Source organism: Danio aesculapii, chromosome 3 (genome assembly GCF_903798145.1).
Source record: "Danio aesculapii chromosome 3, fDanAes4.1, whole genome shotgun sequence".
NCBI classification, from domain to species: Eukaryota; Metazoa; Chordata; class Actinopteri; order Cypriniformes; family Danionidae; genus Danio; species Danio aesculapii.
Window position 1 is genome coordinate 51,832,004 of NC_079437.1, and position 25,082 is coordinate 51,857,085.

Sequence of the window (25,082 nt, forward strand, 5' to 3'; positions counted from 1 at the left end):
CAGGCTGTGGATGTTGCCATCTACTCTGCAAATCTCTCATATGCCCCCATACTGAATGTAACCCCAAACCATGATTTTCCCTTCACCAAACTTGACTAATTTATGTGGGAATCTTGGCCCATGCGGTTTTTTGGGTTTCTGTTTTAGTTTAAAAAATAGCATCAGTGCAAATTAGTGTTGCTTTTTTCTCATTGACTATTGTCATTATTTTGCTAAATTATACCATTCAACTTTATGTTGTTTAAAGTATAATAAGAAGTTTATGACAGAACCAGTTTGAATTGATAGTCAGGAAAAAAGTAGTTTAAAGCCCAGGACACACCAAGCTGAGGTTGAAGAACTAGCAGTGGTTAAAACTGACTCTTGACTCCTGTCGACTGTGTCTTGTTCCATCTGGACCGAAAAAGCTGTGTGTGTGAGCACACCAAACTGACGACATTTAACTGAAATGAGAATCTCCGTTCTGTGCCTGCATAAGAGGAAGTACCTTTCCTTAGTGCTGCACACATACAAACTATAAACAAAACAGTGTTTATGTACCATTTTCACAGTACTTCTCACTCACCACTGAAGATTTTGCTCATGCAAATATGTCAGATAATCTAATAATCCATTCCTAGTTTACAAATATTTAAATCCACCTTTTTTGGAAAAGGACTCTTATGGGTCTACTTGAGTTAAACACATTTAAACAATTTTTTTAATCCATTCAGTCAAAGTGGCGTTTTGAGGCTTTTGCCAACAAACTGTTACTTCTGAATGCGCTGACGCTGGGACGCTGGACAACAAAAAATATTTATACACCCCCTTCAATACCCCCTTCTCATTTGCTTTTTATTTGATGCACTTGAGCTCAACCACTCTCACTGGCAGAGCGGTGATAAACACAAAACCCTATTGGCAGTTTTTTTTTTTTTTTGAAGGGGAGGAGCTACACTATTTTCCACCCTCTCTTTGTGTTTCGGTTGAGGTTACATCAAACATCGAATAAAAATGCACATTTTAAAGCACTTTACTTTACCTTTAAGAATAACAGTGTGAGCTAGCAAACTAAATTGTACATTTTGAATTCATGTGAACATCTTTAAGACATTGCAGATTTCTCAGAACTTTATAAAGCAACAGAGCTTTTCACATCCTTATCTGATATTGTCTTTTTTTTTTTTCAGTGTGTAGCCTCATTGAAAAGCTCTCACTCTCTAAGATGCCTTTCAAAGATGAGCCAGTTATCAGTGAGTGCTCTACATCTGCACAAGGAGTGATGCTTTAATGGATTTGTGGTGTTGTTGATTGATTTGACGCAGTTATGTAATGAGTGTTCTGATTTCTCGCAGCTGGTTGGCAGTGGCTGATTGATGACAGCTTGAAGAACCTTCACCTGTTCTCCAGCGGAGTCAGACGGGCCATTCAGGTACAGTCCCAAAACAAACACACAGAGAAGGGCTTACAGCTGTACAGATTGGATGTGATGTTGAATAATATATGTGTTTTCTGAAGGATGCCGCAGTCTCGGCATTGGCAGCGTTGTGTTGGCAGTATTATCAGGTTGAACCTGGAGTAGCGGACGTGAAAATGCAAGGTACAGGAAACAACTTTAATTAAATTAATCAATGAAAAAGGTATAATTAAAATGCATTTCCAGTCAGGTCCAAACTTATATTCTACAATATGGCTTTTACAATCACAATTTTGACAAACTAACCGCAGAGGAATGAAATCAACCACAAAACCCTCATTTTAACACTAAATTATTGCACACTGAAGGTTAAATAAATTAATAATAATTACAAGAGTTGTTGGTGCTTTTTTTTGTATCTGATACTGAAGCAATGGCACACACTCTTGTGCCAAAACAAAAAAAGTCAGTGAGCAAAAAGGACAACTGAGGCCGGAACCAGGGGACAGTTAATAATAGCTGAAGCCTTTGTGAAATCTGTCAGATACATACATGTTATAATGGGCTTACAGTAAATGCCTTCAGCCACTGTTACACAGAGTATCTACTTCAAGAGATCTGGCAAAAGCACAATTTGTGCATTGGAATTTTAAGTACAGGCTGTGTGGCCGAAGTCATTTCTATTAAAATGACTTGAACCAAAATGATAAGAATGGGGTATGGACTTTTCATTTCAGCTAGCCAGCCTTAGTGCTTCCGGTGAACAGTTTTTTTCCATTATTAAATTTTCTCTGCCTAATAGATATATGATATAAAGTGGGTCTCAGACCAGGCAAGATGCACTATATTAAATTCTGTTCCCCCCGCCATATCTTTAAAATATGACAGTTTATTTCACCCCAGTATTTTTAATGGAGTTTCTGTGCTTACCTGCTGATCCTGATGGTGCTCGTGGTTGCACAGTTTTTCATCTCTTTTATACTTAAATGTGTTGTGATTACATTACAACATCGATGCTGCAAAAGGAACCTTATGAAATTGAAAATAGTCATTAAGTTTTCACCATAAGTTTATCATTGGCTGAAAAACACTAGCTGTGCTTATACCACATTTATTAATGGGTATGCATTATTTTACTGTGTGCAGGGATATATAAACATACAACAGTTCTGTCTGGTTCTTGAATCTGATTGGCTGATAGCTATGCGATATTCTGACAGTAACAGCACTTGTCCAGCCTCTTAACCTTTTACCCTTGTGTATTACTCCGCCCACATACAGCAACAAGCAGAGGACGCTCTACAGTTTGACAAATATTGCTGCTTTTGGGCAACATAATGTACTTTTGAGGCTAATCGAGAATGTAGTTGTTTAGATTGCAAACATGCAGTTTATTTATAAGGATAGTGCCTATTTTAAATATGAATAATTTCTGAGAGACAGCCTGTTGGCAGCCATTAACCTGTCTTTGAGCTAAGGTGGTTGACTATGTTCATCCACAAGATGGCGAGAAAAGACGCATAATAAGCCCTAAGAGAACACCAGCGTAATTTCAAACTGCAGCTGATCAAATCATTTTTAAGCAGGTAACGTTAAATGACTTTTTAAGTCGAGCTCTTTCTTTTGTATGTTATAGTGCTGTAATTATACCATAGTAATATTGTGATCTCCCGATTGCAACAGAGAAATACTGGGAGATATCTCTGTAGATTGATGGCATTTCATGCAGTTTAGCCTTATAATCTTAAAATGTGAGCAAAATCTCCTGTCATCACTTTAGACATTACACTAAAGAATCATTAAAATAGCTCTAAAATGACGTTAGTGAATTAGTAACGGCTTCTTACGTCAGCTGCAGATGTGAATGAATGGCGAGAGAAAGTAGTTCCTCTTACAAAAGGGTTTTGCAACTCTCAAACTGTTTGATTTTCTTTTTATACACACGATTTTTCCATTGAACTGTTGTATTAACGTAATATCACACCTGTAGCAGTGCGATGTGGCTATATATACTGTAGACACTGGTGGGACGCTAAGGCACTTGGCCTGCAACCTCGTGCCAACACACGCCTCCCACCAGTGCCGATATACAGCCACATCACACTGCTACTCGTGTGATATTGCTCATATATATATATATATATATATATATATATATATATATATATATATATATATATATATATATATATATATATATATATAATTATATATATAATTAGACTCATTACTATTTATATATTACTATATATATTTGACTTAGTGCTATTTATTTATTAGACTTATTGCTGATTATTTATTAGTAACATATATCAAATTTGATTGTACAAATATATTGAAATGAAAATGACTGCAAAAGGTTATTACTAGTTTTTTTTTTTTTTTTTTTTTTTGAAAACATATAGGGTCATTTCAGTACTGTAGAACAATATTTTCTCACTTTTTATATATTTTCTTATTTTTTTGTCTTATTTCTAGTCCAAATATCTAAAAATTCTTAAATCTAGAGCCATCAATATGCCAAATATAAATGAGCATTTCTTTAAAACAAGTAAAATAATCTGCTAGTGAGGTAAGCAAAGCATCCTTGAGATAAGGTTACTTTGCTTGACCCATGGTAGATTATTTTGTTTGTTTTAAGGAAAAACTCACAATATCAGAACAAGACAATATTTTTGCTCATCTATAAAAATGCTTCTTAATTCATAGGTCTTTGGAAATTTGAACTAAAAACAAGACAACAAATCTAAGTAAGCAAAGATTTTTTTTGCAGTAAGCTATGTTAAACGGCTACGGCAGTGCAGTGTGTTTCTATGCATGCATTTACTGTGTGCCTGGAGATATATTTTTATATATGATTTTATATTATATAATTGTATTTATTTAATCATTAGCAAAAAATATATCCAATATTTGGGGCGGTGCAGTGGGTAGCGCTGTCGCCTCACAGCATAAAGGTGCTGGTTCGAGCCCAGCTTGGTCAGTTGGCATTTCTGTGTCGAACTTGTTCTCCCCATATTCACGTGGCTTTCCTCCAGGTGCTTTGGTTTTCCTCACAGTTCAAAGACATGCGCTATAGGTGAATTGGGTAAGCTAAATTGTTCGTAGTATATGTGTGTATTGTCCTGGTCCTCCAGGTTGGAGGTTGAGCGTTGGGCTAACAACCCACCTCGTGAAAATTAGATGTTACGAAACACCAACATGTGGTTCGAGCCCCGTCTGGGTCAGTTGGTATTTCTCTGACATTGACATGTTCTCCCCATATTTGCCTGGGTTTTCTCCGGGTGTTCTGGTTTCCCCCTACAGTCCAAAGACATGCGCTATAGGTGAATTGAAAAAGCGAAATTGTGTAGTGTATGTCGGTGTGCGCATGAGTGTGTGGGTGTTTCCCAGTGTTGGGTTGCGGCTGGAAGGGCATCCACTTCGTAAAACATATGTTGGATAAGTTGGTGGGTCGTTCCGCTGTGGCCAGATTAATAAACGGACTAAGCCAAAAAGAAAATGAATGAATGAATGAAACACCAACATGGTGCGGCTGATTATCAACTTTAATATAAACGGCCCTGGGAGTTAGTAAGTAATCAAGTATGATATTATTTTGTTCTGTTGTTGTTTTCAGGATTTAACAGTAGTCTAAATAAAAATGTTCTATAGCGAGTCTCACTGTCAATTAAAATATGTATTGCATAACTTGACACCAGAGCTATACATGCAATGTGAAAACTTTATATGCGTGGGTGTTTTGCAGGAATACTGCATGTCATGCTATTGAACCATCCAGATTTACCACAAGATACATTTCCTCACTGCGGCAGCCCTAGGCTATAATTTAGCAGAAAAGTGCAGTTTTAAGGTCATATAAAGTCCCTTTTCTCCTCATTTCTTTACAGTATTAGTTATAAAGGCTACCTAAACAGTTAAACTCATCATACATACAGTCTACAAATAAAATAAAATAAATATTAAAGAAAAATTGCAATAAAATATATATTTTTTTCTTCCATAACACATCATTAATCTGTCTTGTGGTTCTGAGTGTAACTATTTTACTCATTGTCTGAAAAGTGGCTAATTTATTTAAATTCATAACATTTAATTTAATTTAATTAGTATGTAAGCAGGCGACGCGGTGACACAGTAGGTAGTGCTGTTGCCTCACAGCAAGAAGGTCGCTGGTTTGAGCCTCGGCTGGGTCAGTTGGCCTTTCTGTGTGGAGTTTGCATGTTCTCATTGTGTTCACATGGGTTTCCTCCGGGTGCTCCGGTTTCTCCCACAGTCTAAAGACATGCGGTACAGGTGAATTGGGTAAGCTAAATTGTCCACAGTGTATGTGTGTGAATGAGTGTGTATGGATGTTTCCCAGAGATGGATTGCAGCTGGAAGGGGATCCGCTGTGTAAAACATATGTTGGATAAGTTGGCGCTGTGGCGACCCCAGATTATTAAAGGGACTAAGCCGAAAAGAAAATAATGTATGAATGAATAGTATGCAAGCATACGACTTTTAAAAGGAGGCCTGTCTTTAAACTCCACCCTTAAACCACCCCTTCATTGGAGGATAACAATTCATTCATTCATTCATTCATTCATTTTCTTTTCAGCTTAGTCCCTTTATTAATCTGGGCTCACCACAGCGGAATGAAACGCCAATTTATCCAGCATATCTTTATGCAGCGGATGCTTTTCCAACTGCAATCCATCACTGGGAAATCGTACTAAAATGTAAAAATAAGATTGTACAAATTAATATGAATTAGCCGCTAAATCAATAGTTACATCAGTTGCGAATTGTCATGTTGATCCAGTCTTGTAAAATCAGGACTCTTATGGTTTTGACATTATGAAACGTTAAACAAGCACTAATGGGTGTTGTGTTCAAGTGTCCATGTGCTTTCTGCCATTTATCATTTGTCTTTATCTATTTGTGGACTCACAGAAGAGCTGGTCAGTCAGTACCTCTCAGCCCTGCAAAGTCCAGAGGTTTTGACGCGCTGTGGCTGTGCTCTCGCCCTCGGTTCACTGCCTCCGTTCATGATCCACGGCAAACTACAGCAGGTCAGATTCAGACCCTTAGAACGCTTACAGGACAAGACTTAAGCTGTAGTCATACTAGAGTTTGAGTATGTGTTAAAATGTAATTGTGTTGTATTTAGAATTTATCTTACTAAATAGGTAATAGTGCTGGGCATTAATCATGATTAATCACATCTAAAATAAAAGTTTGTTTTGACGCAATATATGTTTGTGTATTATATATTTATTACATATATGTGACACACACATACATAGAAACAAAACAATACAAAACAATTTTTGTAACTTGTAATTTGTAATTTATATGTAATTGGTATCATGTACATATATATTTTATATCTAAATATAAATAAATAATATTTTCTCAAATATGTGCATGCATTTGTGTATTTATATAATAATAATAATAATAATAATAATAATAATAATAATAATAATAATAATATGCATGTATATAATAAATATACACAGTACACACTAATATATTATGTCAAAACAAACTTTTATTTTGTTTATTTAATTCTGATTATTTTTTACACTAATGCTTAACTATTTAAATAAAATAAATATATATTTTTGCTTTTGCATAAAATTTTTATTCTGTAGTCTCTGACTTAAAAAAACATAAATTTAAGATTAATCAAATTCAAAAAGAGCTTTATTGACCGGTATGTTTATTAGATGGAATTACAAGGAATCGGTTGTCGTGATAAATGTTTTCACGGTGTAACAGAATGACAGTGACAGGACAAAAACACAGATAATAAAGACATTTTTTTAAAATAAGAAGTAAATGTAGATTAAAAATGTAAAAATTTACAAATGTATATACAGGTATATTACTATATACTGTATTGTATGTATTGCTATATTATGTGCAAATTGAAATGCAAACGAAGTATGTCGTATATACACATATATACATACATACACATACATACATACATACACATACATACATACATACATACATACATACATACATACATACATACATACACATATATATATATATATATATATATATATATATATATATATATATATATATATATATATATATATATATATATATACATACATACATACATATATATGCATGTATATATATATATATATATATATATATATATATATATATATATATATATATATATATATATATATATATATATATATATATATATATATATGTGTGTGTGTGTGTGTATGCATGTGTGTATATATATATATATGTATGTATGTATGTAAATATTTATTTTGCGTCACTTGAAAAGTGCTGGGAAAAAATGCAAATGCACCTGGAAAGTGCTTAAAAAGTGCTTAAATTTGACTTTGAAAATGACAATGGTGGTATGTCCATATAGTACAATTAAAAACAAACTAATGTCTTTAACAACAACTAAAACCATAAACTAGATTGAGTAAAAAGAAAGAAGCTTCTACATGATAAAATCTGAAAAATTCTAAATAAAAGGCATTCAGGTGTTAGAAGCTTTGTCAAACAGGAACTTTTTAACTTTTGATATAAAAACGATGTAAAAAAGATGGTGCCTATCTAATGGATAAAGGCAAATCATTCCAAAGTTTAGAAGAAGCAATGTGAAGAAATAAGTAAATAAATAAATGCATAAGCAAATAAACAGTAAAGTAAACAATTATATAAATTAATAAATCAGTAAATAAGTAAATCAATGAGTAAGAAAATAAGTAAATAAATAAACAATTATTTAAATAATTATGTAAGTAAATAAACAGATAAATAAATAAATAATAAAGAAGTAAATAATTGAATGAACAAAAAGGTAAATAAACAGTAAATAAATAAACAAAGTAAATAATTTAATAAGCAAATGAGTAAATAAATTAGTAAATAATTAGGTAAATAGTTTAAAAAAAAATAAAGTAAATAAACAGTTAAGTAAATAAATGTATAAGTAAATAAACAAATAAACAAGTAAATACATAATTAAGTAAATAATTAAACAAATAAAAAAGTAAATAAGTAAATAAATAGTTAAGTAAATAAATAATTAAGTAAACAAGTAAATAAATAGATAAGTAAATAAACAATAAATCAGTAAATAAACAAAATAAACAATTAAATAAATAATTAAGTAAAAAAATAATAAACAGTTAAGTAAATAAATTATTAAGTAAATAAACAAGTAAATAATTTATTATCTAAAAAACTGAAAAAAAAAAAACTGTCAACTCAAAAAGCTGTGTGTGATCATGTCCTAATTGTTGTCATTCGTGTCCTCCAGATCCTGTCTGGGCTCCAAGCGGCATGTAGGGTTGCTCAGAAAGGGGAGAGTCTAACAGAAGCCAGGAGGGATGCTGCCACATCCATGTCTCAGTGAGTAACGCCACCTTCTGAAGAAGAAGAAGAACCAGTCTGGCTGAGCTTAGCGTGAGCCAGCCTGGTCAACGCCTCCTGCTGCTTCCTGCAGGACCTGAAATTCATGTCTCATTCACTGCTTTGTCCCATCTTGCGCTACGTGTCCATATGTCCTGTGAAATTTTTTTTTTTTTTTGTATTTTCAGGGTGTGTGTGGCTGTAGGAGTGTGTGCCCAAGGCAGGCCGGACCAAGTCTTGTGTGAGGACAATATAAGACTTGTGTATGAAGCCTTGCTGGGCTGTATGAACGACTACAGCACGGACAGCAGAGGAGACGTGGGAGCCTGGTGAGCTTAAGTGCCTTTTTGGAGGTGCACATGTGTACAAACCACAGTAACAGTCTGCATAAAGTTGATTGAGTACATGCTCTTAAAATGCCTCATTATTGTTTTCATTTTAGTTTTGTCCAACAATTAACACAAATAAGTCTGAAAACATGGTATTTTTTTGTTATGATATAAAAGAAAAGAATAAACAATGCTCCAACATTTTTAAATTTGAAAATTACATTTTACACAAATTCATAACTATAAAACCTGAGAAACTCAGTGTTGTCATCAATTAAAATAAAAATGTCATCTTTTGATTTGTTTATTATTATTAATTTTTATTATTAATATTATTAATAATGTAGTTGTTATTATTGTTCATAATAGTAATAATGATAATAATAATTATGAATATTATTATTGTTAATATAATAATACTACTACTAATAATAATTGCCATTATTATTATTATTATTATTATTATTATTATTATTATTATTATTAATAATAATAATAATAATAATAATAATGAATATTATTGGTAATATAATAATAATGCTACTATGATTTATAATAATAATAATAATAATAATAATAATAATGGTAAAAGTTATGTTATTATTATTATTATTAATGTTGTTGTTGTTGTTGTTGTTAATAATAATAGTAATATTAATAATAATATAATAACTGTTATTATTATTATTATTATTAATAATAATAATAATATTAATAATAATAATAATCAATCTTATTATTATTCCGAATAATGAGCTACTACTTCGTAAAAATGTTAAAAATAAATAAAGGAAAACATTACTCTGCTAATGCATTAAATATATTAGAAAACTTAAACTAAAAAATAGCTAATATTTTCACTATTTGTAGGTTGTATTTTCCCGTTTATACTCATTATGTAATAAGTCACTGTGACAAATTGAGTGTGATATTCACAATATTTAATACAATTAATATTTAAGTTTCACTTCAATATGACTGATTAGTTTTAGTCAGTTTGGCCAGAACTTTTCATATGTACAATTTTGCCAAAAATGGCAGATTATATTGCCTAAAAATACATCTACGGCTGCTCTTACTGCCCCCAGGAGTGATGCATTCCTGACGTTCCTCACAAGTGCCTTTAGGCACAGCAAACCCTCAGCATGATGCTGAAAATGTCAACAAGCAACATGTGCAACAATCTTAAATGCCTTCATGACTAACAGAGCATCAACAAATATTTGAAGCATCCATTGTGCGGTTGTCTAGGAGTAGTTTGGCAGTGTGACTCTATGTTTCAGGGTGCGAGCGGCAGCGATGAGCAGCCTCATGGACGTGACCCTGCTGGTGGTGGCATCTGCTCCAGAGCTGCTCTCCTCTGACCTGTGAGTTGATATCAGTTGCCATCATAGGGGACCTACTGGAACCTACAACCAGTCTTTAATGAGAAAAACACAGCCACTATAATCCCAGTGAATCATTAACAATGATAATTTCCAGGTTCAACAATCCGCCTACTTTTAAATACGACCAGGATTCTTCCAGGATTTTGTGGAACATTTTTAAAATGTATTTTTATTTGTTTAGATTTTTTTGTTTGTTTTCTAAAATTACTGATTTTGCAATTACTTTTCTTAAAACTTCTGGTATTGTAAAGGGAAAAAAGGATTTAGAAAGGGAAAAAAATCCACCACCCCGTCCAAACTTTTAGGATACCGGTATCAGATTTGAACAATCCCTATGCACAACAATTTGACTTGTTTCCCTCGCTCGAAAGCTTGACAGACCTCCTGCGCGTTGCTACGGTTGCTAAGCCAGAATTGGTGTGTGGCGGTTTTGGGTGTGGCTTAGCGAAGGGTTAGTCCAGGTTCTATCTAGAATTTTTAACCTCTTCTTCTACTTTGCCCAGCTGCAGTTTGAAACATGGAAGTAATACAGACAGACATCTGAATCTTGTAATTTCTGACATCTTAACTTAATGAGACTTGCTTGTTTTGTTGTTTCCAGAGTGTCAGAATAACATGTAAAGGCCCCGTCCTCTTCTGGAAAGCTGCAGCTCATTTGTATTTAAAGGGTCACGAAACACCATAACACATTTTTTGAGATGTTGACAGTCATATTTGTGTCCCACGCTGCTGTAAACACTATTAGGACACTTATATTTCACTAAAAAGTTTAAATTGGTTGTTTTTGCATTATTTCGAGCAAATTCGTTCTTCCGGTTTGAAAACAAATTTTTGAAGCTGCGTAACAGTGATTAGATACTTGCGTATATTCCAGGGTGGAGAGTGGATGTCTGTACCGGCGAGTACACTGTGATGTCTCTGAGTTTGCAGCATTAATTCATGAGAAAGGCTTGGTCCAGACCAATCAGCGCACTCTATTGTGTATGCGGTGCAACTTCATTAATATGCATGATAGCTTTGAAGACTGTTTTTACCTGCTACAGTGTTCAGACGGCAGAGAGACGCCACGTTGTGTTGCCAAAACAAGTGGAAGAATTGTTTGGAGACATGGGTCGTCAGTGTTGTGTTTATAAATGTGCTGCAACGAAAGTTTTGTTTTCATTTCCTGCTATGAGAGCACAGCTGGACTCACGCGTGGACTACAGTGCACACGACAGAAATACGTTTGTACGGAACATTTTTTACCTGAGAGCTTTTCGCATCTTGTAATAATGAAATCCCAATTTGTCGCTCGTCTGCTTTTAAGAAAGACGTGGTTCCAGTAGTGTTGATTGTCCTGTCTCTACAGATTTGGTAAGTGAGCAATCAGTAGTCTTTGTTTGTTTATTCAGATGGAAAAGTTAGTTAGTATCGTCAGCAGTACTCTTTCAGTTTTTAAAGACATACCTTAGTCAAAATAATTTCGTTACTAAGTTTAGAGTACGCTAATTTCACTACAATATTATGGACTGAAAGATCCGCTGTAAATGCTGCTCTCCAAGTGTAAACGTAAACATCTTAATCAAACGATTACTGTCGTGTAGAATTTTCACCGCATTTTGTGACAGGATAGTCTGTACACATGCGGCTTTCTTATGCTACCTACCGAGTGCATCTAAGTTACAGAGAGATGCAGAGAATTTTTTTACTCCCATTCGCCGTGCGGTATCAAAAATTCCATTAAATCTGCAATCTTCCAGCAGTTCCTTGCATTCAATATCTCGTTTGACACTGGGGACATGCATGAAATGTTCCTGAATGAAAGTAAAGGTGCCAAACTGAAGTTAAAGTCAACAAATTAAAAAATCAGCAAGTAATTCGATTATTGATGTCCATGTAAACACAGTCACAAATCAGCGCATTCCCAAATGCAAACTCCCATTTTTATTCAAAACCTTCCCTCTTTCCCTCCCCTGACACTCCCACCTAAACAGAGCTGGACACAACCACTTTCCTGACTTTTTCCAAACTAGAGGTGTGAAAACACCCTGGGGGGGTTTCGTGGTCCTTTAAAGGGACACCCAATTGATTAATTTTATGTTATTTTTTTCACATTTGATAAGCTACATCAAATGATCGGTGCAGTATTTTGAGTCAAAACTGCAAATGCACATTCTAGAGGTATCAAAGATTGACTTTATATCTTGTTACCTCTGCAGATGGCTCTGACAGGACTGATATTTCCCCTGTTCTCTGTAGTGTCCTGCGCATGATGTGTTGCCTGGCCCAGCAGGCTGCAGAGAAGATCGACCGCTACCGGGCCCATGCTGGCACCGTTTTTCTGCGTCTGCTCCATAGCACAGATCCTGCAGTACCTCACATTCCCCACCGCGAGGAGCTACTGAGCATCTTTCCTCCGTAAGTAATACACGTAATACAAGTTTTGTTTCGAGAAATCTGATCAATATAAATTGTTTTATTAGTTGCTATGTCTATTATTTTTACTATTTGCTTTAATTAAATCATGTTGTATATTATAAATGGCTTTCCCAGTGCTGGGTTGTGGTGTGAAGGGCATCCGCTGCGTAAAACATATGCTTGAATAGTTAGCGGTTCATTCTGCTGTGGTGACCCCTGATAAATAATGGACTAAGCCGAAGGAAAATGAATGACTGAATATATATGGCTCTGCTTTTTAAGATTTTGCCAATGGTCATAATAAAAACAAACATTTGTTTAGTTAGATTTAAATTCTTAATTGCACAGTACAGTACAGTACAAACTATCCCTCATTTTACCTTGAAGTGTTGAAGGTCTGTATTATAACAGACCGTACTGTAAACCTAAAAATAAAAAAAACAATACAAAGATCTGTCATGAAACTGATATAAAGGGCTGGTATTCTTATTCACTTTTCTTTCCACCACATAATCAACTACATGGATTATGTGTTAAGTTGATGTCGCCTTAGCAGCCAATGAGCTTGAACATTTAAATACCTCACTATCATATGCTTTATTAATCTGAAGCAAGTTTTCAGACACCCTCCTCCACCCTAGCTCCACCTGTGTATAGATTTACTACTGCCGCAATAATTAAAGCAGCAGCAGCAGCATAGCAGAACTATTCGCAAAGACCAAACAAACCAACATTGCCAGATTCATATTCATTAATCCCTCATGAGTTCTCATGACAGAACTGTGGTTACTATTAAGTGTTATTAAAAGTAGAAATAACAATTTTAAATACTACATCTCTATGACTATGGATCGGAAAATTAGTTATACTTCTGTTTGTTCACCTGTTTCAGAAAAAAAGCAACAAAAATGGTTTGCTCTAGTGCATTCAATAAAGTATAGAGGACCAGAAGTGCCATAAATCAAACTGTTAATTCAATAAATGAAGCATAAAAATGTATATAAATATCTTTAAATGGACAAATAAATAGGCATATTTAAATTTATTTATTAAATTGTGTTTTTAAATGTCATTTAATAAAACAGTCGATTTTAAAAATATTTTTAAATGTGTAAATAAATAGGCAATTTTATAACTGTTTATTTAATTCATGTTTTAAAACGCTCATTGATAAAATGGTAAAAAAAAAGATGTTATTAAATCACTTTAAATGCATTATAAATGCAAATTTTAAATAGCATTTTTTTAAAAACAATTTGTCACTTGTTTTGTTTTTTTGTTTTTGCCACATGTTTGAAATTGAAAATATGAAATAGAAAATAAATCAGGTAAAAAAAAAAATGCCATTGGACAGTCCACACGTACGTGCAACCAATCGCCTCAAGTTGAGCTTAAAAAAAATTATAAAAATGAAACTGATTGATTTCACAGGCCAGACTCACCTCAAATAGAGAGAGACAAGCATTTACCACATGTCTGTTTCCATGCGTGCAGCTGACTGAATGTGTCAGCCATTGACACTACTTACATAATGTAATTAAATTTGGGAGGTGCACTTTTGCTTGAAGTTTCAGGAAAGCAGATATTTTCATTGCTTACAATTTGACACGTAGTTAAAGCAATGTCTCAGTCCAGTCGCTTGATTAATTATCTTTGACCTGGTGTATTTTAATGTACTTTAGAGAGACTGGAAACTCCCTGAACTGGAACGCAGCATCGCAGGCCTTCCCTCACATCACACAGCTGCTGCGCCTTCCTCAGTACCAGTACCACACGCTTCTGGGTCTCTGCGTGTCTGTGGGAGGCCTCACCGAATCTACAGTAGGTCACACCACATAAACACAACCATTAAAACACAGTGGCCTCTTTTTTGCTTAAAGAAACAGTTGACTTGAACCATTTTTAAATCCATTAAGCTGATTTGTTGTTCTGGCAGGGTCACTTTTAACTTAGCATAATTAATAAATTGGATTATACCATTAGCATTTCGTTGAATAAATGTAAAATAGTTTTGATGGTTTTCCTATTGAAAGCTTGAGTCTTCTGTACATGTAATATCTGTACAGAATACACTGTGTAATAAGACAGATGGAAAAAGTTACAAATTTGCATTATTTACATAATTTTTATATTTTTATTGTTTATTTATAAAATAAATGCCTTAGCTTAGTTTTCTGGGACCATTATGCAAGGACCATTATGCATGAGCTTGAACTTTATATAGGAAAAGTATTAAAACTCTTTTAAGTTTTTGAAAGAAATGCTAATGGTCTAATTTGATTCAATTAATTATGCTAAGCTAAGCTAAAATTCACCCCGCCAAAACAACGAATCAGCTGAATGGATTCACAAATGATTCAAGTCAACGGTGTAACTCTAGGAAACTTGTAAAATCACCCTTTCTTAAATTAAAACAAATAAAAGCGGAGCGTTCCTTTAAGTGGTTCGTTAAAAAATGAGATTTTACTTTTGTTAATATTTAAATGCACAGAATATAAAACACTTTTTTGTCGTTGTTGTATTTTAGAATATCAATTTATTTAGCTTGATAGGTTTATTCAGTCTTTCAAACAAGCATATGAACGACAGTGAACATTTATATATTCCACTATTTGTAAGTAATTATTTAATACATTAGTAAAACAAATCAAGGAAGAAACTGTATTTACTTTTTATTTAGCAAATCCGCTTTTTAAGTGGTGACGTATGGAATACTGTTTCCAGGCCCAAGCCGCTACTCAGTTGAATTGAGAAAATATTCATTTATGATTCTTTTCATATAGTCATAAAGTCATATCACACTATAAAGTGATTTTTTTTAAAAATGTTGTACACTACAGTCTGTGGTCTTGCTGCATTATAGACATAGATATTTGAACAATTTATAGAACAAACTAGCACTTTCTGGCCATCGTTTCTTTTTTTCCCTAATTTCTGTTTAACAGAGAGAAGATTTTTTTCAACACATTTCTAAACACAATAGTTTTAAAAACTCATTTCTAATAACTGATTTATTTTTATTTTGCCATGATGATAGTAAATAATATTTATCAAGACACTTCTATACAGCTTAGAGTGACATTTAAAGGCTTAACCAAGTGATGACATAACTCGCAGCTGAAATATCATAGTACAATGCATTGTTTGGGAAAAGAACAATGTAGTGACGAGTGTTTCCCAAAACCCGTAGTTTCTCTGTCTCAGATCCATCGTTTAATTCACAATTTGTAACGTAAAAGGCTCATAATGATGCTCTTATCGGGGTAGTAACAACTTCTTTAAAGAAGAACCCCATCATTTCTTTGTGCAAATTATATTTTTTTACACGCACACACATTTAATAAATCCAATATTGCTCTGGGTAAAAACATGCACTCATTTTGAATATAAATGCCAAATTAGTTTAGATTCTCCTTTCAATAAATATGAGTCTTGACCAATTTGACATCTTGTACAACATATATATACACATATGTTGTACAAGATGCCAAATTGGTCAAGACTTATATTTATTGAAAGGAGAATCTAAACTAATTTGGCATTCATGCAAAAATCTCTTGTGTAAAACATTTTTTAAGCAAATGTCCATAACAAAACAATACTGTAATAGAAAATGTTTTTATTCAATAAATGTTTGAAGGTTTTTCTTGAATTTGCAATTTTTTTTCTTGCAAAAATATGAAAAAAGAAATGAATTATATTATATATTTTTATCATATAAGATAAATTACCGTTTATATTTCATTTATTTTATGTATATATGTATATTTTTGCATGTTGACTATTTTTAGGCCTTTTTTTGTAATTTTTTTTTAAACTTACACTGTTTAAGTAATGATAAAAGCTATTGTTGCTGACATGCCTGGGGTATGAATGATATATACATACACAAAAATGTCATTAAAATAATTTTACGGCATAACCATCAATCAGAATAATCATACAGTATGTGGCAAAACAACGAGGCAGCAGCAATTGATCAATTACAAGAAATTGCATGGTGATAAAAGACCCAGCAGTGACCAACAGAGGGAGCCGTCGCCGCTCTATCCTCCAGAGAGTCTGCCTATGGTGAGCGCGGTCAAGAGTTTGAATACTTTCAGGGAAATTGAGACTATTAGACCGTGTAGCTTTACTTTGCATTGCTTCATTTCAGATTTTCAAGAATTGCAACACAAAAGTGGTCTGTCATTTTGGGTTTTGAAAAATAAGCTGGTGTTGAAATGCTCTGGTGTTTTTTAGAAAATGTCTGACATGCGTTTGAATAAACTGAAATGCTGCCACAAATGTGAGCCTGTGCCCGTCCTGGCCTCAAAGTGCACAGGGTGTAAACGGCTCAGACGCGAAAACCACAGCTCCTCCAGCGAGCCCGGCATTCACTCAAAACAAATTTAGCTGGAAGTGAGCGAGTGCTGTTGGCACAGTGTCCCTTCACGCATGTGCTCATGCTTTTGGTGGTGACTGAGGGCCCCTGGAGGGATCTTCAGCTCATACGCTTGATCTTTCCCTTCCCTTTTGTCTTTTTTCTGGAATGCTGATTTCTTCCTGTATTTTTTTTTTTTTTGTTTGTTTGAGGTTAATTTTCTGCTACCGTTCAAAACTTTGTGGATGGTGAGTTTGTTTGTTTTTCTCCATGTTTTTGAAAGAAGTCTCTTACTACAGTATATGCTCACCAGGACTGCAAGTTTTTGATCAAAATACAGAAAGAGCAGTAAAATTCTTAAATATTATTAAAATTTGAATCAAATTCTTCATCACATTACATGTTTGGCGATGGTAACACTGGTTGTGTCTATCTATGGTTTACTCGCTTACTCCCAGGGCCATTTTTTATATCGAAGTTAATATTTAGCCGCACCATATTGGTGTTTCGTAGCATCTAGTTTTTATGAGGTTGAGTTGTTAGTCCAACATTTTACCCCTAATCTGGATGACCAGCACATACACTATGGAGAATTTAGCTTACCCAATTCATCTACAGCACATGTCTTTGAACTGTGGGGGAAACCGGAGCACCCGAAGGGAAACCCACGCGAACACAGGGGGAACATGCAAACTCCTATCTAGAAATTAAACCCCCAAAATAATAATATTAATAATTTTTTAAAACACTGAATAAATATATCAAATGGATAAACACACATCTAGATATTTGTGGCTGGATGTTGCAATCAGTTTAGCAATTTGATTCTTATTTATTTGGTTTTGATTCGAATTTGATTTGTTATTCATTCATTAATAATAGTTCATATAAAATGTTAGTTTTGCAAATATGGAATTCATAATTTAATATCAAGGATGCTGACTGAAGCTCTCTAGCTTGGATATATTAATTTTAGGTAATTTATTAATAATGAATATATTTTTCATTACATTACAGTTTACATTAATTATATTATTCTTTATTAATTGATACTTTTATTTGAATTAGGAAGCACTGTATCAACAAATCATAAATATGAGCTTTTCAGCTGTCTTACAGTAGTTTTAGGTACAGAAACTGAATAATATAAATAAATACATTTAGAATGTAAAAAAAAAAAAAGAAAAAAACATTGGAAATAAAAAAGCTATTATTTTGAACTTTATCAAATAATTCTAAAAGTAAAATGTTTTCATTAAACTTTGAAACAAGCCCAAAAAATCAGCACTAATTGTAATAATCATTATTTAATAACGGCTCATAATAACACAGCAATGCATCATATTGTAATAGTTTCTGAAGGATCGTGTGTCACTGAAGACTGGCGTAATGATGAAAATTCAGCTTTGAATCTCATGAATAAAGTTGATTCTCTTTTAAAATATATAAATATCAAAAATTAATCCAGCACTTAGAGCTGGGCCGATTAAAGATATTATATCGAATTGTGATCAAGTTTGTCAATAACAACAATAAGCTCTGGACTTTTTTTTTAGTCTATATTGATCTAAGAGCCAATCACACCGCAGAATTGTGCAACAATGGGAATCTGAAAGTGTGTTGATATTAGAGATGTACCGAAGTTTTGGCCGCCGCTAAATAACTATAGAGATTGCATTTTTGCCATATCACCCAGCCCTGCTAACACTACACATAATGATGTGATATTGACATATTTTCTCACGCACCGATGTTTAAAGCAAAACTACATTTTGATTACTGTTTTCTCCATAATATAAAGACTTTTTTTTTTTTGGTTAAAGTTGAAGCCACAACTAAAATGTCTTTATGGTTTGAGAGATGGTAAAGAAATGAAAAAAAAAAAGTACTGTTTGTATAACTGTATATAAAAAAGTTTTAAAATGTATCTTGGTTTAACCTACTAAGCATTTTAGGCTCCATGCCTTTGCTCCAATTGCTGCTGGGACTTCACCCTTGACTGTAATTTAAAGCCATTTAGTTATTTATAGCCTCAACTGTTTGTTGATGAAGAAGAACAACAATGTAGGGGCTTTTAACGGGAGCTTTGAGCATAGTAAAATGTCAACTCATCTGCCAGTTGGACCTATAAATGAGTCGGTGGAGCTTTCCTCCTCTCTCTCCTTTGATTGGAGCCACAGCAGAGGTCACGCTCTCACCTTCAGCCTAAAACCGTATGATCTCTCGGTGCCAAAACTGCTGGATAAATGAGCGGTTCTCACAGACTCGATGCTGAATGATGGAGCTTCTCTGTGAAGCTCAGCTCCCTCTGGGCCGCACAGCGCAGTTGATAGCATACAGTACATAATCAGCCTCCATCTGACCCTGCACACATATTAATACACCACTATTAGAGAAGCTTTTGTTATGGATAGATGTTTTAGATGGGAGAGAAAGTGCTGCTTTCTCTGCTGATTATTTCCTTTTTTCTTAGTGAAAATAGAGGAACTTGTTGTCTCATGCATTACGCCATACATACTGTTTATGATTGTTTGTTCCAAATCTGGATTAACCCTTGTGTACTGTTCAAATGTACTACCCTTTCCTTATGTTCGTGGCTGTTTTTTGCCTCATTGACTTCCATTATTATGACATTTTTGATTGCAAAGCCATGACAGCATATAATCATGCGTTCTTCATTCTGGTGGTTTTTCTTTTTGGGAAGAGGTCAAATGTGTAATTTTTACTGTTGATCATCAATTGGCAGCATTAGACAATTACAAAAAAAGTTTTTGGCTTGAATATGGAGTTCTATGAAGTAAAACAGCAGATTAAAGTGTGTGTGCAGAAATACACTGAGAGCTGAGCTGCTTATTTCGATTTTCTCAGACATATCAAGATAAATGTGCAAACAGTTGCTCCACAGCTGATGATCCACAACAGTAAGAATTGGATTTTTCCTCTTCCAACAGTGAAAACCAGCAACAATTATGAATGCATGATCATATGGTGTCATGGCTTTGAAATAAAAAAGGTCATTATAATGGAAGTCATTGGGACAAAAACAGCCATAAACATAACGAAAGGCTACTAAATTTGCATTTGTTTTTGTTTTTTTTTAAATTTCAAAGCATTTTTACAAAACATGTATATTACAATATACGATGCCGTTGTCCATCGCCAATGGCCGATAGACGTCACGATGCTGAGTTGGCATCCCAATCCTCCGTCCCGCCCCCTTTCGCCAAACCCGCACGCGAAAAATACACACTTAGGCCACGTTTACACTTGAGGCTGATTTATACTTCTGTGTCAATCGCATGTCATCTGCTTGGAATTAAGGTTCTATCTGCGTTTTGAATGATTTTGAGATATTGAGCTTCAAAGTTTTCGCATTCTATAGCAAATAGTATGTGTGTAACATTTGTTTTTTTAAATAAAAAAAGTCTTAAAATGGAAAGAACTTATAGAAAAACATCTCATAATGTAAATAAGATGTCATTTAATAAGAATGTCAATAACTCAATTTTGACAAAAATGTCAGATAAAACCTTATAATTCTAAGGTGACGATGTGTATGCTACAGAGCAGCCTATGTGTAGCCCTCGTCGTGGCCGTTGACGACGCTGATGCGCACCTCTCATAAAATGTAACTACATGTCGCAACGTAGGGCAAGCTTTGTGATTGGTCGGCTTGGTAGCGCTGACGAGTGTGGGCGGAGGTGAGAGCGACAGCGAACCTGATGCAGCGAGTTTTTACATGTGTGGAGTCCCATGAAGGAGCTCCAGATGGAAATTGCGTTTACCTTATGATTAAAGTTGTTGCACGTCTGCCGTCTCCCGCCTCAAAATGAGCGAGTTTGAGCCACATGTACATTAAAGTAGCGTTCATAAAAAAAAAAACACCAGTGAAGAAACTCAACACAGAGGAACATAAACACCTTTTGCCAATTAGTGTTTCAGAAGTGTTATTGCAGAGCAACAGAAACCGCGCACAGAAGTATAAATGCATGACTACGCGCATTGCATGCATCATAGGTCACACCGATCACTTGACACAGAAGCATAAACCAGGCTTAATACAGCTTAGTTTTAAAATGGCATTTTAGAACAAAACGATCCACTTCCAAATGGCATTTCATCTAGCATTTCTGAACAGCCCTCCGTCCACACTATACTAGTACCACTTGCTGAAAACGCACATCACGTGACCACACACACTGTCATGCGCTCAACTGTGCTCCAGCTCAGCGGATGCTTTGAGCAGTGCACGTCGGACAGTTTATCAAGGATGTACCATTGGATCGCGTCTCACTATAGTTGTTAAATGTGATATTTAAATCATCTTGTCTCTAACAACTCCTCTGTCTTTTGAATCTATAAGGTAACGTGTCACAGCATCAGTACACTGCTTCAATCTTTCGCTTTCACGCTTGTTCTTAGTAATTTTATCGAAAACCTCAAATGCTGTTACCAACCAAAGTTTGTCAACACCATTATAACGACACAGATCACTCTACCTATTCATGTCAGAGTCCCTTGGGAAAAGTGATTGACAGGTGGTAATTTGTGTTTAACTTACCTTTTATTTATTTATGATTTGGTCATGGGTAAAACAAAGACCATGCGGGTCAGGTAGTTGAAACGGTAGGCTACAAATAATTCATTCGTTATGAATTAATTTATTATTCATGAATAATTAATTCACTGACGCCCATGAGGACGATGCCATCGTCCATCGCTTTGTTTCACATTAGACATCATAAGATGCCAAATTGATTGACATCGCCCAACCCTATTATGACTATAGATAATAAATAGTGTCTACACATAACTACAATTCAAACCATTAAATTATCAGTTTGTAATTTTTTAAAAACATTTTTCTGTGTGTGTCTGCAGGTGCGTTTTTCCTCTCAGTCTTTATTCGAGTACCTGAAGGGCATCCAGCAGGACTTCACAGTGCTTCAACAGTTTGGAGACACATTGTTACGCATCTTCAGAGATAATCTGCGCAACGACAGGTGCAACAAAACACAACATACGAATACGCATACAATGCCACACAAATGTAGTAAGACCAAAATCTAATGTTTGAGATGCTTAAGAAATTTAACAAAAGCAACAAAAGTTTATATATTAAATAGAATTTTTTGGGGAACTTAAATTTTAAAATTTGCAAAGTTTTATTTTGCTAACGCACATTGTTATTCTTTAAGTGGACAATTAATCCATGCAAATTAATTCTCTGAAAAAAAAGTATGGTAATTTGTTCAGTCTTTCTCTGTTGATGTCAGTTTAACAGCTTCAGCCACAATATTCTTAGCCACACCTCTCTTACTGTTAGTTGGCTATGAGGGGATGATGCACAAAAAAAGCCCCACCCCCTACTCAATATTCAGTTTCAGTTGGAAGTACGTCAACATACTGAAATAAAAGTCTCAGCAACTTCTAGTTCATGTAGTGTTTAAGGGCTGCATGCCAAATTATTTGCATTTATGTTATATATTTTGACTGCCCCGCAGGGTTTCTGTACCTTTACTGAAGATGGTGGACCAAATCCTTGCTAACGGCTGCTTTGACCTCTTCACTAGAGAGGAGAGGTGAGCGTGGGAAAGCCCAGTGTACATTACTGCCTCCTTTGGCTCAGATACATGAACCATCCAGAGCTCGGCAGGAGAGATGATATCATGACAGAAATACACAGAAAGGACTCACACAGGGAAGCTTTGGGAGAACTTAAGATGAGCCCGGCCAAGCCATGTGTTGAAACTGAGAAGTCAGAGGGAGAATGTGTGTTGGTTTGTTTTAATCAGATGTATTTTTCTCTGTTTGCAGTCATCCATTTTGCGTAGAGCTGCTGTCGCTCTGTAAGGAGGAAATCAAGAAGTCCAAAGATGTCCAGAAGCTGTTGTCATGTATAGCAGTGTAAGTGCTCCAACACTCAGTGGGCCATGGGTCAAAGAAGCATGTCTCTGTCGGTGCCAATACGCTTATTTCACGCGGCCGCCATTTTAAAGAACCAAAGCAAGGCTGCGGTAGGAAGAAACCTGAAAGTATAGGACCAGCACTGTAAACATTGCAGTAACATGCTGTGGACTACAAACCTCCAGCTGTTGTCGAGATTTCAAAATGCAGAAATGGTGTAAACATCACTTTAATATCATTCAGTAAGTTTAATTTAAACAATTAAAAACAATTTCAAACAACATCACAATCTCTGTAAGAGTAATATGCTCAAGTGTCCTCCTAGGCTTCAGTTCATGGCAGCAGGTAAACATTGTCGGGACGCTTTCCTGCTTCAGCCTATATAACCCAGTGTGCGTTAAAACACTGCAGTCCTCTGCAGCACGCCCTCGTGTTGTCTGTAAAAGTGTTGTCCCGGTACTGAAGTTTTAAAACTATCCATTTCCCGCTAAGTTAACATTGAAGTGCTGCTGAGCGCGGATGACTCGACTGATCTTCACGGCTGCTTCATGCTCGAGTTTCCGTGTATGTTTGGACTCAGTTTACCGCTCTTTACCCAGTGCAAACACAGATACACGGAGACTGGAGCGCGAAGCAGCTGTGAAGATCAGTCGAGTCATCAAGCAGATCGCTCGTCTGTGTTTGTGCTCGGTAAACAGCGGAGAGTGAACTGATGACCTTCTTGGCTTCTATAGTGAAAGAATCAGTTCATTAACTCGAGTTTGATTTTTGGCATCTAAAACGTGTGTTTAGGAAAGAAAACGTTAGCTAACTAGTGCCACTTCCCCTAACTTAGCTGAAAATGAGCTCTAATATCCCTTTTTATTTTCACCATTCATTCAGAACGAACCTTCGAGGCACTCGGAAGGTGGTGAAATTATAAATTTGTGTCACTTTATCTTCACTGATAAGATATACAGCCAAGTACACAACGTTCCTATGTAACTCCCAACGATACTTCCGGGTTTCTTCCTACCGCAGCCTCGATTTCGCTTTTAAAAATGACAGCCACGCGAAATCAGTCTGTAGCCTAGTGGTTAGTGCTTCGAAATGTATCCCTGAAGTGCTCTTGCAACGTACATTTTATACCCCAACCTCATAGTAACCTCTTGTGTTGTCACATCTAGACCTACCACAACCCTAAACCCAACCTTTTAGTAACCGATTGTGTTTTATTAACGTCTACTACACCTACCCCAACCTCATAGTAACCTCTTGTGTTTTAAAGTCTAGACCTACCCCAACCCTAAACCCAACCTACTTGTGGCGTAAGTCTCTCCCACTCTGAGGTCTCCAGGCAGCAGCGATACTTACTTGCTTTAATTGAGAGAAGTTATGTTGAATAATTAAACTCTGTCTCTGACCTCAGGTTCTGTGGACTGGTGCAGTTTCCTGGTGATGTCAGAAAGAAAGTCTTAGTTCAGCTGTTGATGTTGCTCTGTCACCCCTTCCCTTTGGTGAGACACCACTAGCAGACCAGATTTAGTCTAGACAATTTTGATGTAATTTTGACTCCATTGTCTGTCTCGGGTCTGAAGATCAGAAAGACGACTGCCAGTCAGGTGTACGAGATGCTCTTGACCTATGATGATGTCATCGATGATGAACAAGTGCTCGCTGATGTTATGGCCTCGCTTAGTGACACGAATTGGTGAGTGCCTACATGGGGATTAATAAAGGATAATGAGTAGGAATTTGGTGTGGATACTTGCTTTATGATCGTTTCATGTTTCCTGTTTTAGGGAAAGTGACATCGCTACAGTGCGGAGTCACAGGAATCAGCTCTGTGATTGGTTGGGGGTGCCGAAGCCCACTCTTGTAGCCAAGGTAACACATTTAGAGATTTTACAGTGATTGTTTTGGAGTTTGGG

At 35.2% G+C, this 25,082-nt stretch overlaps 1 protein-coding gene across 1 annotated transcript in view; it reads left to right on the plus strand.

Annotated features, from left to right (window-relative positions):
• LOC130221649 (tubulin-specific chaperone D-like) overlaps nucleotides 1-25,082 on the plus strand; it is a 69,312-nt gene that overhangs the window by 43,262 nt on the left and 968 nt on the right. Inside the window, 15 exon segments of the mRNA XM_056454210.1 lie at nucleotides 1,170-1,232; nucleotides 1,335-1,411; nucleotides 1,498-1,579; nucleotides 6,332-6,450; nucleotides 8,697-8,788; nucleotides 8,977-9,117; nucleotides 10,401-10,484; nucleotides 12,744-12,902; nucleotides 14,585-14,723; nucleotides 22,147-22,268; nucleotides 22,770-22,847; nucleotides 23,083-23,172; nucleotides 24,581-24,668; nucleotides 24,750-24,862; nucleotides 24,954-25,038. Of these exon segments, the coding sequence (XP_056310185.1) occupies nucleotides 1,170-1,232; nucleotides 1,335-1,411; nucleotides 1,498-1,579; nucleotides 6,332-6,450; nucleotides 8,697-8,788; nucleotides 8,977-9,117; nucleotides 10,401-10,484; nucleotides 12,744-12,902; nucleotides 14,585-14,723; nucleotides 22,147-22,268; nucleotides 22,770-22,847; nucleotides 23,083-23,172; nucleotides 24,581-24,668; nucleotides 24,750-24,862; nucleotides 24,954-25,038 (1,532 nt within the window).